We start from the raw sequence: 12,500 nt of genomic DNA, 5'->3' as shown, positions 1-12,500 counted from the left end.
AGTAAACTGTAAAGTCTAAAATAGATCTCTTTCGTTTTCATTCATGTAATTCACGAGAAAAGGAGAAGGAAACGAAGGCTTTTATGGAGCCCAGAGAGCAAAGTTTGCAAAGTATAATTAGCAGCTTTGACCTGGGACGCTGCCTGTTGTTGTGGTATGCTTCCACCTACTGTTGAGTGCAGCCCAGGCTGGGATGACTGGGAGAAGACCAGGAGGCGTGGCTTAGCTTACCTACATAAAAAGGCCAACAGGTAACAGATGCTTCCCACAGGGAGGTGAACCTGTCTCATCCAAAGGATGCCTAAATTTGAAGAGGGCTCCAGCTCACCTTGGATCACCTACTAGGAGGTTAAAAAGTCTCTTTGTAAGAGCCTCTTCCTTTCCAGAGCTCCTCCAGTCCAACTTCTGGGTTCTAGCTGGGTTCTAGCACCTGCTCTGGTACTTTCGAGCCAGCTCCTTGTGGTCCAACTCCTTGAGTTGCCTTCCAGAAACGCATCGCCCTCACGCTTCTCTTCCCTGGTCCAAGGAAGAAGAAGTCGCAAAATGAGAAAGGTGAGTAAATTGGGAATTTGGGAATGATGAAGAACCCACCACCGGTGGCTCTTCTTTGAGGTTGGAAGATGTATGAGCTTTTTTTGGGGGGGGTGGGGTTGAAAGGCAACTTGCAGCAAAATTTTAGCAAGAGGGTTTTGGGGGAAGGAGCTTGGTTTTGGGGGAACCTGAAGGTTTTGGAAGGGAGGGAGGGAAGGAGAGAGGGAGGGAGAGAGGGAGGGAGGGATTGAGAGAGGGGGAGAGGGAGGGAGGAGGGGAGAGAGGGGGGAAGAGATGAAGGGAGGGAGGGAGAGGGGGAGAGAGGGAGGGAGTAAGAGGGAGAGGGGAAAGAGGGGGAAGGAAGGAGGGAGGGAGAGAGAGAGGGAGGGATGGGGAAGAGAGGGAAGGAGAAAGAGGGGGAAGAGAGGGAGGGAGAAAGAGAGGGAGAGAGGGGGAAGGGAGGGAGAGGGGAGAGAGAGGGAAGAGAGGGAATGAGAGAGGGAGGGAGAGAGAGAGACAGAGAGAGAAGGAAAGAAAGCGAGAGAGAGAGAGACAGAGAGAGAGAGAAAGAGAGAGAAAGAGAGAGAGAAAAAAAAAAGAGAGAGAGAAACTATATAAAATATTTCTGATTTTGATGCAGAATTTTAAATCTGACCATTAGGTCTCCCTCTCTCATCTATCACTCAGGATTATCTAGATTAAATGTCAATGTTTCTCTACGACCTCATTTAAGTGATAACTGAACAGAAATAACAGAATTGGAAGGGACCTTGGCGGTCTTCCAGTCCAACCCCCTGCAGAAACAGGAGACCCCTCTGTCCTTTCAGACAAATAGCTGTCCAATCTCTCCTTAAATAGGATCCTTCTCACGCTCTGCAACCTACCCCCTTCGGCTGAGTTGAAACCTCTTCTGAGCGATGCTCCTTCCTCTGAATTCAGTCATCTGAAAAGCATCCGCTGGGGAAGGATCTCGGTCAATGTGCCATTTCAAGGGCTTTTAAAATTCCCTTGGCATTCTCGGCAAACTCAGCCAGCCTAACGAGAACCACCCTGAGATTGCCAAAAGAGAGAGAAGCCCCCTAATGAAGACCACGCCGTCTTCAGAAGTTCAGGGCGCTGAGATCATTGATCCCCAGGAACTCATAGATGCTGGCCTCTGTGTCACAACACCCCAACCAAGTTGCTTATCTATTGCTGCAATAGATAGTTTCAAGCTTCCTGGTGGTGAGATCTGCATATCAGTGGGGCAATCTTTTGGTTGATGGTTGTGTGTCTCTGGAAGATTTTAGGGAGAGGATGGATAGTCATCTCTAAAGATTGGGTTAATTACTTGCAGAAGTTTGGATTGGATAATTATTGTGGTCCCTTCCCGGATCTACACTTGCAAGCTTCTATAACTGTAACTTTTAAGTACTAGTAGAGCATAAGAAAAATCTGGTTGGAGGGGATCTTGGAGGTCTTCTAGTCTAACCTTCTGCTCACGCAGGAGACCCTCTACCATTTCAGACAAACGGATGTCCAGTCTCTTCTTCAAAACCTCCAGTGTTTGAGCACCCACAACTTCTGGAGGCAAGCTCTTCCACTGGTCTATTGTTTTCACTGTTAGGAAATTTCTCCTTAGTTCTAAGTTGGCTTCCTCCTTGTTTAGTTTCCATCCATTGCTTCATTTCCTCTGCCTTCAGGATGGTGGGTTGGAGAATCAATTTGAGTAGCAGAGTTGGAAGGGACCATGGAGGTCTTCTAGAAGGAATCTTTGTCCAGCTCCCTGCTCAAGCACACCGTTTCAGACATGTGACGGTCCAGTCTCTTCTTAAAAGCCTCCAGTGATGGAGAACCCACAACTCTCTGGAATTAAGATGTTCCACTGATTAAGTGTCCCCGCTGCCAGGAAATTCCTCCTTAGTCCTCAGTTGCTTCTCTCCTCGATAAGTTTCCACCCGTTGCTTCTTATTCTGCCCTCAGGTGCTTTGGAAAATAGGTTGACCCTGTTTTCTCTGTGGCAACGTCTTAAGTAGTGGAAGATAGCTATCATGTCACTCCTAGTCCTTTTCTATTCTACTCTAGACATACTTAGGTCCCTTAATTGTTCATTGTACAGTTTATCCAGTCAGGGGTGTGCCAAATTGGTGGCTCACGGGCTGGATGTGTCAGGCCACGCCCACCCTAGCTTTGCGGAGGGGAAAAACATTGCGATGCACCACGTGATGGCAATGTGATGCCACATGTTTGATACCCCTACTCTAGTTCCTGTATCATCTCTGTCGCTATTTTTTTTTTTGCTAAGTTTGGAGAGAAGGATGAACTGAGTTCAATATTGTGGAGCAGTGCTTTGGAAATCTCAAACGGCCGATAAGATCCCACAGATTGGGCCTCCTTCGGATGCCGTCAGCCGGACAGTGTCGGCTGGCGGGCCCCCGGAGGAGAGCCTTCTCTGTGGCTGCTCCGACCATGTGGAATCAGCTACCCCCAGAGGTCCGGACCTTACCCACTCTCATGGCCTTCAGAAAAGCTGTTAAAACCTGGCTGTTCTGGCAGGCCTGGGGCTATTGACCTTATTGTAAAGGTCCAGCCCCGATTAGAAATGTATGCGTGTTGGGAATTTTTAAATTATTCCTTTTTTTTGCTTTTCTTTTTTTCTTTTTCTTTGTAAGCCGCCCGGAGTCCTTCGGGATTGGGCGGCCTATAAATTCAATAAATGAATAAATAAACAGGAGAAGATGGGATTTGAGATGATACGGAGGAGAAACAAAGGCTCGTAAACTGAAAATATTTTCCTTTCTGCAAAATCCTCAAGCAGTAATTAAACTTATGAATAGTTGAGCTAAATTGTGGGATCCCTGGTAATACCAATTAGAGGGGGAAAAAAGTTACACGAGGGTTATTTTTAAAAAAATAAAAAACAAACAAACCACAAGCAGAGAAATAATTAAAAGACCCATCAATGGTAGACAAAATAAATGATATGAATGACTGCTTGAAAAATGAAAACAAAAGGGTTTTTAAAGGGCTTTTAACTGCATCCCATATTGCCATAGCAACCAGAAATGCAGCTGGTAAAACCAAATACGGCCATGCCTAGCAGTGCAATCATCTGAGCCTCAAAGAATCTGGAAAGGAATGGAGTCAGCCTCTTGCTGGTGGTTTAAAGAGTGGATTGCAATTTTATAGATCAATTACGATCTGGGAAGTTATGTATATAAACATGGTGAACTCCATCCCCACACAGTCTACCCATAAAACAAACAATTCATTGAGTTTGTAGAGGTTTTATTTATTTTATCCACTTTGCTTCCCTGTCTGAGTTTCCACCTGATCCGACTCAGTTTTGCAAAGAAATGTAAAACAGATATCTCAGCAATCCAGGGTTGTGTTGCCTTTGGCTTGTGGTGGCGACACTGATACGATTGTTGCACCAGGAGGGTCAAAGGAACGCACAATCTTCATTCCAATAACAGCTAACTCAGAACACATCTCCAGATTAAAGTTTTGCAGGATTGTTACAAAAAGGAGTTACAGAATCACTGATCTTGTCGATCAGAAAGGTTGGCAGTTCAGCGATTCAAATCCCTCCTGCGCGAGCAGGGGGTTGGACTAGATGACCGCCAAGGTCCCTTCCAACTCAGTTACTGTTTACTGTTTATCTCACACAGTTCTCTAAGTAGCTGCTGTAGTAGCAATAGCAGTAGACTTACATACCGCTTCATAGGGCTTTCAGCCCTCTCTAAGCGGTTTACAGAGAGTCAGCATATTGCCCCCAACAATCTGGGTCCTCATTTTACCCACCTCGGAAGGATGGAAGGCTGAGTCAACCCTGAGCCGGTGAGATTTGAACCGCTGAACTGCTGATCTAGCAGTAGCCTGCAGTGCTGCATTTAACCACTGCGCCACCTTGGCTCTTAGTAAAGGCAGAAGCGAAGTTTTGGGGGGTCGGCTTACAAGACAGACTCCTTTTAATGGAGGCATGAAAATAAACCGGAGACTTAACCAAAATAAAACCGACTAACTTTCCTGCTGAATTACATTTTAGAAAAATCCGGATATCTATTCAATAGAGATAAGTGGGACCAAGGATGTGGATGATGGCTACAAGGAAAACGAAAAGGAAAATGATTTGAAAGGCAATCAAAATAAAGATAAGACCGAAGAACTTAAGAAAGAGCTGGATTTGGTAAGTGACTCTCAGCATACATTCTTGCTAATTCATGGTTGCACAGGTAGGTAGATCGAATATAAGATCTCTTGTTTTCCTGATTTTTTTTTTAAAGGACAATGATTATTAATACAAAAGTTTCAGTCTTGGACCAGGAAGTAATTTGCTTCTCAAATGACTCATCTCTATGACAACAAATAGTTCTGTGCCCTTACTCTCCAAACCCAAATGGTGTTCCATATGCAAGTTAATTGCATTTCAATTAGGTAGGCAAATACTATCATTACCCTAATTTTATTAAGCCGATGCCTCTATCCAAAAATCCTGAGACTTCCGTTCCAAAGCAGAGCTGCTTGCAAAAGCTGCTTCTGCCCTTGGCAAATTAGTCCCAGATCTATGAATGAAGGCAACAAGATCGCACAGAGAGACGCAATCCACTTCTGGCCCATTCAATTAAATTAGGAAAATCGATGTCTTCTCTGGCCACAAGATTTCCACAGCCCCGTGAACCTTAACCGTCCATAGCCAGGAAAATAACACTGAGATGCCTCTGCAAACCAGTTGCAATCCTTGTTACAATGAAGATAGCAATCTTGAGTTTTTTCCTTCCTTCATGACAAGTCTTGTTTGTCAGGCTCCACCCAAGATTTCATCAGGAAGATTAATATCCATTTGGAGAGAAACAGGGGGGGAAGTAGAGAGAGAGGTTGGAGGGAGGGAGGGAGGGAGGGAGAGGGGGAGGGGAGGGACAGAGAGAGAGAGAAAGAAAGAAAGAGAGAGAGAGAAAGAAAGAGAGAGAGAGAGAGAGACTATATAAACTACTTTATACACACCTTGAAGAAGTCTCATTGGGAAATGTTTCAGATTTGGACTAAAAGAGACCTTGGATTCTCAAAGGGGTTGAGGGGAATAACGAATTATAGGGAATAAGAAGGGACCTTAAATGTTGCAGGATCTCCCAAGTCCCTTCCTTGGCTCTACATTTGTGAATAAGCTTTACCCAGTTTGAAGGATCATTGTTAAATCTATGGGGCAACCTTTCTTTCTCTTTGTTGCTCTTGAGTCTTTGAAAAATGCAAGCTTTTCCCTCCAAACTGGATGATTCTGTTCCCAGTCAATATTTATTCTTAGTCCCTCTTTTACTTCAACAAGCATTAAACAGCAGGAATCTGTCTGTCTGTCTGTCTGTCTGTCTGTCTGTCTGTCTAATCTATCATCTATCTATCTATCTATCTATCTATCTATCTATCTATCTATCTATCTATCTATCTATCTATCTATCTATCTATCATCTATCTATCTAAAGCTGCTGCTTTATAACAAGAGGAATTACAGTACATCTTCCATTTTAAACAAGACATCATTGCAAACTTTTGCCAGGGCAGAATCTATCTATCTATCTATCTATCTATCTATCTATCTATCTATCTATCTATCTATCTATCTATCTATCTATCTATCTATCCATCCATCCATCCATCCATCCATCCATCCATCCATCCATCTTCTGCCTATCTATCTATATCTATCTATCTATCTGTCTGTCTGTCTGTCTGTCTGTCTGTCTGTCTAGCTATCTAGCTATCTAGCTATTTAGCTTTTTAGCTATCTATCTATCTATCTATCTAGCTATCTTTCTATTATCTATCAATCATCTATCTATCTATCTGTCTGTCTGTCTATCTGTCTGTCTGTCTGTCATCTATCTATCTATCTATCTAGATTTGTAGATTTGTAGATTTATTTATTTATAGGGCGCCCTTTTCCCTGAGGGGACTCAGGGCGGCTTACAATCAAAAAAGGAAGGGGAGTGTAGGACAATACCAAAAAGAAATGTGCACAAAGTAAATTAGACAATAAAACTCAACATTCACTCAGCATTCGGGAGGGGCGAAAATAAGATTATCCCCAGGCCTGACGGGCTAGCCAGTTCTTGAGGGCTGTGCGGAAGGCCTGGACGGTGGTGAGGGTACGAATCTCCACGGGGAGATTGTTCTATCTATCTATCTATCTATCTATCTATCTATCTATCTATCTATCTATCTATCTATCTATCTATCATCTATCAATCATCTTTCTATCAATCTCTATCTCTGAAAAGCTTTCTTTTAATTTAGCTGAGATTAGGTTTTTTTTTTTTTTTTTTTTTGCTAATTTTATAATTCCTATACATGTATTAACCTTGGTGAAAATTGGCCCTCACCAGATGCAACTTGCTCCCCTCCAAGAGAAAAGATAACAATGCAGAGGGGCATTTCCTTCCAGTGCGGTCCAGTGGTTGGATTGGGAGGGAGGAAACCATGAGTTCTAGTCCTGCCTTAGGCACAAAGCCTGTTTGAGATTTGAGATTTGAGATTTATTACATTTATATGCCGCCCTTCTCCTAAGGACTCAGGGCGGCGTACAACAATTAAAAGAAACACATAATATAAAAGTTTAAAAAAAATTAAATGGACCGGGTGACTTTGGGCCAGTCACTTTCTCTTAGACCAGGAAGGAGAAGGCAAGGACAAAACATTTCTGGAAACCCTGCCAAGAACTGCATAGACTTGTCTCTCGACTCACCAAGTTCAGGTCTGATTTGAAAATACCAAATCAATACCGACAGCAACTTTTCAATATTCAGCTAGATGGCAGCACTTAGCTGACCTCGGTTGATATAAAAAAAGGCTAAACCTGGATTGCACCTACTTAATTCTTGGAGGAAGGACTATTGGAAAATCAGAGAAGTGAAGGATAAGTTGGAAAATAAGGGGAAATGCCTTTTGGGAGAAAACTAGGACAAATTCCCTTTGATATTGCCAAGAAAGCTGCAGGGATGTCTCCATGAAGCCTCCAGAAGTCAAACTCGACTAGAGAGCAAATGTATTTAGAAGGTTTATGCTCTCCGGTGGACCTCAAGCTAAAGACTATTTTAGTATTGCTAGGCGAGATTATTGATTTATGCTTACTTTGGTATTGAGTCATAATTCATTCCCACAGGGAAGTCACAAAACAAATCATTAAAAAAAAACTCATAATCCAGTGCAATGCAATAATGCTGTGATGGAGAACCTAGGGCATGCTTGCCAGAGCCTTCTCTGTGGGCATATGCGCCGTCACCAGCTGCTCTTCTGGTTTCTGTCCAGCTGATTTTCATGGGAGCGCTGGAACCCTGTCTACCTGAAAATAAGACCTCCCTGGATGATAAGCCCAATCAGGCTTTTGAGCACATGTGCTAAAATAAGCCCTCCCCTAAAATATTTAAATGGATGCACAGCCAGTCCCCCCCCCAAGAGGCCTCCTGCACTTCAAAAATAATAAGACCTCCTAGAAAATAAAGCCAAACACTTATTTTTGGGGGGTGTCAAAAGAAAATAAGACACTGTCTTATTTTTGGGAAAACATGGTAATACATTTCGGGAGAACTATAATAAGGTGGATCATAACAAGATATGACCAAGGAAACTAATCAACTATTTTATGCATGCGTATTTTGCATTTGAGACAAGTGTGGAGTCAGTGGTCCTTCGACCAGCACATTGTCCTCATAAAACCAACAAATAAGAAGCCTTAATCATCTGGCTTTTTCTTACTCTTTCAGGATGACCATAAACTCAGCATCCAAGAACTGGAAGATAAATATGGCACCAGCATCATTAAAGTAAGTCAATACTGGGCAGAGAACATTCATAAATGTTACGGCTGAGTAGTGGAATGCTATTAAAATCTATTTAGTTCAGTGTGTTGCTAAAAATAGAATTTGTGCTCTTGTCCTTGAAATAATGTACTTGAAATGTTTGTTGCAATTGGAATCCATAATTGCCTCTTCTTAAGTTTCAGGCCATCGGTAAGTTTGCTGGGAATGTGTATGTGTGAGAGAGAGGGGTGGATATTCAGCAGATTCTGACCAGTTCTGGAGAACCGGTAGTGGAAATTTTCAGTAGTTCAGAGAACCAGTAAATACCACCTCTGGCTGGCCCCACCCAGAGTTGGGTTGCTACTGGTTCGTACCGGTTTGGGTGAACCGGTAGTGAAAATTGTGACTGGTGGGGACATCAGGCTCGCCACATCCCCGAACCAGTTTCCCGACCTCCCATGCCATTGCCGGCATGTTTTTTAGTCATTTTAAAATGTTCTGTGCATACGCAGAACAATTTCGAGGCAACTGCGCATGTGCAAGCAATGCGAAGTGGGCGCGTGGGCAAAGTGAATCGGCAGTAACGCCAGCAGCACCCCTCGCCCCGTCCCGATCTATTCTCTGCCTCCCGAGTCCCAGCTGATTGGGAGGGAATGGGGATTTTGCAGTATCCTTCCCCTGCCATGCCTCCAAGCCATAGCAATAGCAATAGCAGTTAGACTTATATACCGCTTCATAGGGCTTTCAGCCCTCTCTAAGCGGTTTACAGAGTCAGCATATTGCCCCCAACAACAATCCGGGTCCTCATTTTACCCACCTCAGAAGGATGGAAGGTTGAGTCAACCCTGAGCCAGTGAGATTTGAATAGCCGAACCTCAGAACTGCAGTCAGCTGAAGTAGCCTGCAGTGCTGCATTTAACCACTGCGCCACCTCGGCTCTGCCCCCCAATCCACACCCACAGAACCAGTAGTAATTTTTTTTTAATTCCACTACTGGTGTACACACACACAAATATAAATGAATCTATGCTGATATAAATGAATCTACCAGCAATCTGTATAGACAAGCACAGAGAGATAGACCAATATGAGCTCAATATTAAATGGTGTTAACATTTCCTTCCCCCAATGCACTGGTTTGTCAATGTCCCCCCCCCCCCCCCGGCTCGTCAATTTCAGATTTGAAGTTGTAGGTGTGCTGAGCTGTTGATTTTAACCCTCTCCCTATTGTCTGCTTAAAGGGTCTCACAAGTGCACGAGCAGCGGAGATCCTGGCCCGCGATGGTCCCAACGCTCTCACGCCCCCCAAATCGACCCCGGAAATCATCAAGTTCCTCAAGCAAATGATAGGCGGGTTCTCCATCCTCTTGTGGATTGGAGCCATCCTCTGCTGCATCGCTTTCGGCATTCAATATTCTCAACAAGTAACTTCGGCGTTCGACAATGTGAGTTTTATGCTGCTTTCTCCCCCCCTCCCAATAACAATAGATTTATATGCCACTTTAGAGTGCTTCATAGCCCTCTCTAAGTGGTTTACAGAGTCAGCCTCTTGCCCCCAACAATCTGGGTCTCCTCATTTTACCGACCTTGGAAGGATGGATGGCTGAGTCAACCTTGAGCCTGGTGAGATTTGAACTGCTGGCCCACAGCACTGCATTCTAACCACTACACCACCATAGCTCTTCCTTGGACCAGTCCTGGACTCTGACAAGGGCTCTGTGTTGGAGGCAGAGATAGAGCCATCTGACAGTTATCAGCTGCCTTCGGAGTCAGACATCAGTGAGGCAGAGGAACAGCTGGAGCCTGTTCCCAGTGTGTGCATGCACAGAGTTGCCAGATGAAGGGAACAGCTAAGTAACAAGGGTTGACTTCGGAGTAAGACCACAGGTAGACGATGAATGGCCCCTCCTAGAGGAAATAAAAGAGGAGTGAAAGAGGAGGTGTTTTTGCCGAAGACAATTAATTCATTCCTGCATTCTTGCCAAGTATTGTGGCGTCTGAAAGATATCGGCCCGGCCACTCTCCAAGCCTGATAAAGGTCGGTAACTGTGTACTATCTTGAAAGACTGTGGGAGAGGAAAGACTTTGCTGGAGAGGAATTCACTGTAAATTAAATAAAAGGAGTTTATCGGGACGAGGATTCAGCTTCATGCTGCTGGGGAAGCCTAGGTCAGAACAATTTCTGCTGACTGCCAGCTGCCAGCTGCCTGAAATTTGGCAGTTCGAATCTCACCAGGCTCAAGACTCAGCCTTCCATCTTTCCGAGGTGGGTAAAATGAGGACACACATTGTTAGGGGCAAAATGCCAACTCTGTAAACCGCTTAGAGAGGGCTGCAAAGCACTGTAAAGCGGTAAGAGCTATTACCAAGTGCCAAGTGGCAACGGAAATTCTGCTTGTACCTCAAGGACTGTCCGTACCACATTTTTATCGGGGACTCCATGTTTCATGATCGTTCCACCCGGGGTCAAAACGTTTCTTCCCGGTATGAGAAAGTTGGCCCGGCAAAGTTGTAATCTTTATTGAATGTAGGAGCGAAGATTGCTATTAAGATAAAAAAAAGGACAAGTGAACTTGTTGATAGATGGCCAATAGTGTAAGTTTTTATGGAAACCTTTACTGTTGTTCTTGCAACATAAAGCGGTTAAAGCTGCCTAGATTGCTCCCCGGTAATTTCATGTTATGATCATTATTATTTTTGGCTGCAGTAGATGACTTGTTTGTTATGGTTTTGCCCCGTGGTGTTTTATCACCTTCTCGGTCTAGCCTACAACTTGGTGTCCTGCCCAAGGGTCAGCCGGTTCCAAGCAGCTTAGCTTTTCAAAATCAGGCAAGGTCTCCTCAATGCAGCCACTTCACTTGAGCCTTCTTGGGTATCTACCAGCTAAAGGAAAATGTATGAATGTTGAATGTTTGAATGTTTATTTTATTTATATGCTGCCCTTTTCCCCCGAAGGGGACTCAGGGCGGCTCACAACTCAAACCAGGGAAGGGGTGATACAAACAAAATTAAAAACGACACAAAACAATGCATAATTTAAAACACACAACAGTCATACCATTCGAGACGGGGGCAACGGTTCTTTAGGGCTTTGCGGAAGGCCTGGAGGGTGGTGAGGGTTCGAATCTCCACGGGGAGTTCGTTCCAGAGGGTCGGAGCAGCCACAGAGAAGGCTCTCCTCCGGGTAGTCGCCAGTCGACACTGGCCGGCGGATGGAATTCGGAGGAGGCCTAATCTGTGGGATCTAATCGGTCTAGTGGAGGTAATTGGCAGATGTAGATCAAATTAAGGATCAGTGAGTTCATTGCGGAGGGCTCTCATGAATCAGGGTAAAGGTGCCATATATTATGGAAGGAGGGGTGGATTTTCAGCGTTGCTGAACGTTAAGACCCTATTCAACCCTTAGCAAACCTGAATTCTCCTAATCTTTGAGTTCTTGGTGCAACCCTCTTCTGGAGAACAGCATCACAAAGTCCGATGTGACTTCCAAGCGGATGGAAGTTATATTACTTGGCTGAAGATCAACCACGAAGTTGTGTGCTTCCATCACGCTGCTTTGCAATTTCTTTTTTGAATTGATCGATTGATTGAAATGACCAGCGGTCCTGATTCCATCATAGTGAAACAGCACAATCATAGAGTCATAGGGCTGGAAGGGACCTAGAAGGTCTTCTAGTCTAACTTCCTGTCCAGAAGACCTTATTCCATCCCTGACAATTAGCTGTATAAGCTTTTCTTGAAGACCTTGAGTGACGGACATTTCTTCTGCAGGCAGAGGAGAAGATGCCACATCGCCATTTTCTTTGTTCTCGTGTCTTTTGAAGTCTTCTATAAAAAGATTGCTTTTGTTTCTACCTAATCTGGATGATCTTCCTTTCCAGCTCTACCTGGCCGTGGTCCTTGCGTTGGTTGTCATTTTGACCGGGATGTTCGCTTATTATCAAGAAGCGAAGAGCACAAACATAATGGCCAGCTTCGGCAAAATGATCCCACAGGTGAATTTCCAATCATGATTAGTCTACTAATGCATCTAAGAAGAGGTACTTAGGCATTTTATTTCTCCTAGAGTGGGTAGGAGAAACGAGATTGGTCTAGAAGTCAATACAATTAAAAGGGAAGTTAGCTCTCTGTTCCCATTATATATTGAGTTCCAATGTACCCATAATATCTGGAGAACAACGTATAGTTTTGGCTATGGGA

At 44.2% G+C, this 12,500-nt stretch overlaps 1 protein-coding gene across 1 annotated transcript in view; it reads left to right on the top strand.

Moving 5' to 3' along the window:
• The first annotated feature begins 467 nt into the window (after positions 1-467).
• ATP12A (ATPase H+/K+ transporting non-gastric alpha2 subunit) overlaps positions 468-12,500 on the top strand; it is a 40,788-nt gene continuing 28,755 nt past the window's right edge. The window contains exons 1-5 of the mRNA XM_087706392.1: positions 468-552; positions 4,559-4,699; positions 8,265-8,324; positions 9,542-9,745; positions 12,182-12,295. Coding sequence (XP_087562518.1) covers positions 544-552; positions 4,559-4,699; positions 8,265-8,324; positions 9,542-9,745; positions 12,182-12,295 — 528 coding nt within the window. The 5' untranslated portion in view covers positions 468-543. The remainder of the gene's footprint in view (positions 553-4,558; positions 4,700-8,264; positions 8,325-9,541; positions 9,746-12,181; positions 12,296-12,500) is intronic.

This window comes from Thamnophis sirtalis, unplaced genomic scaffold (assembly GCF_051295495.1).
Source record: "Thamnophis sirtalis isolate CommonGarterSnake01/CBP01778 unplaced genomic scaffold, rThaSir2_p1.2 scaffold_2, whole genome shotgun sequence".
Classification (NCBI taxonomy): Eukaryota; Metazoa; Chordata; class Lepidosauria; order Squamata; family Natricidae; genus Thamnophis; species Thamnophis sirtalis.
This window is presented reverse-complemented; position numbering and strand designations above follow the sequence as displayed.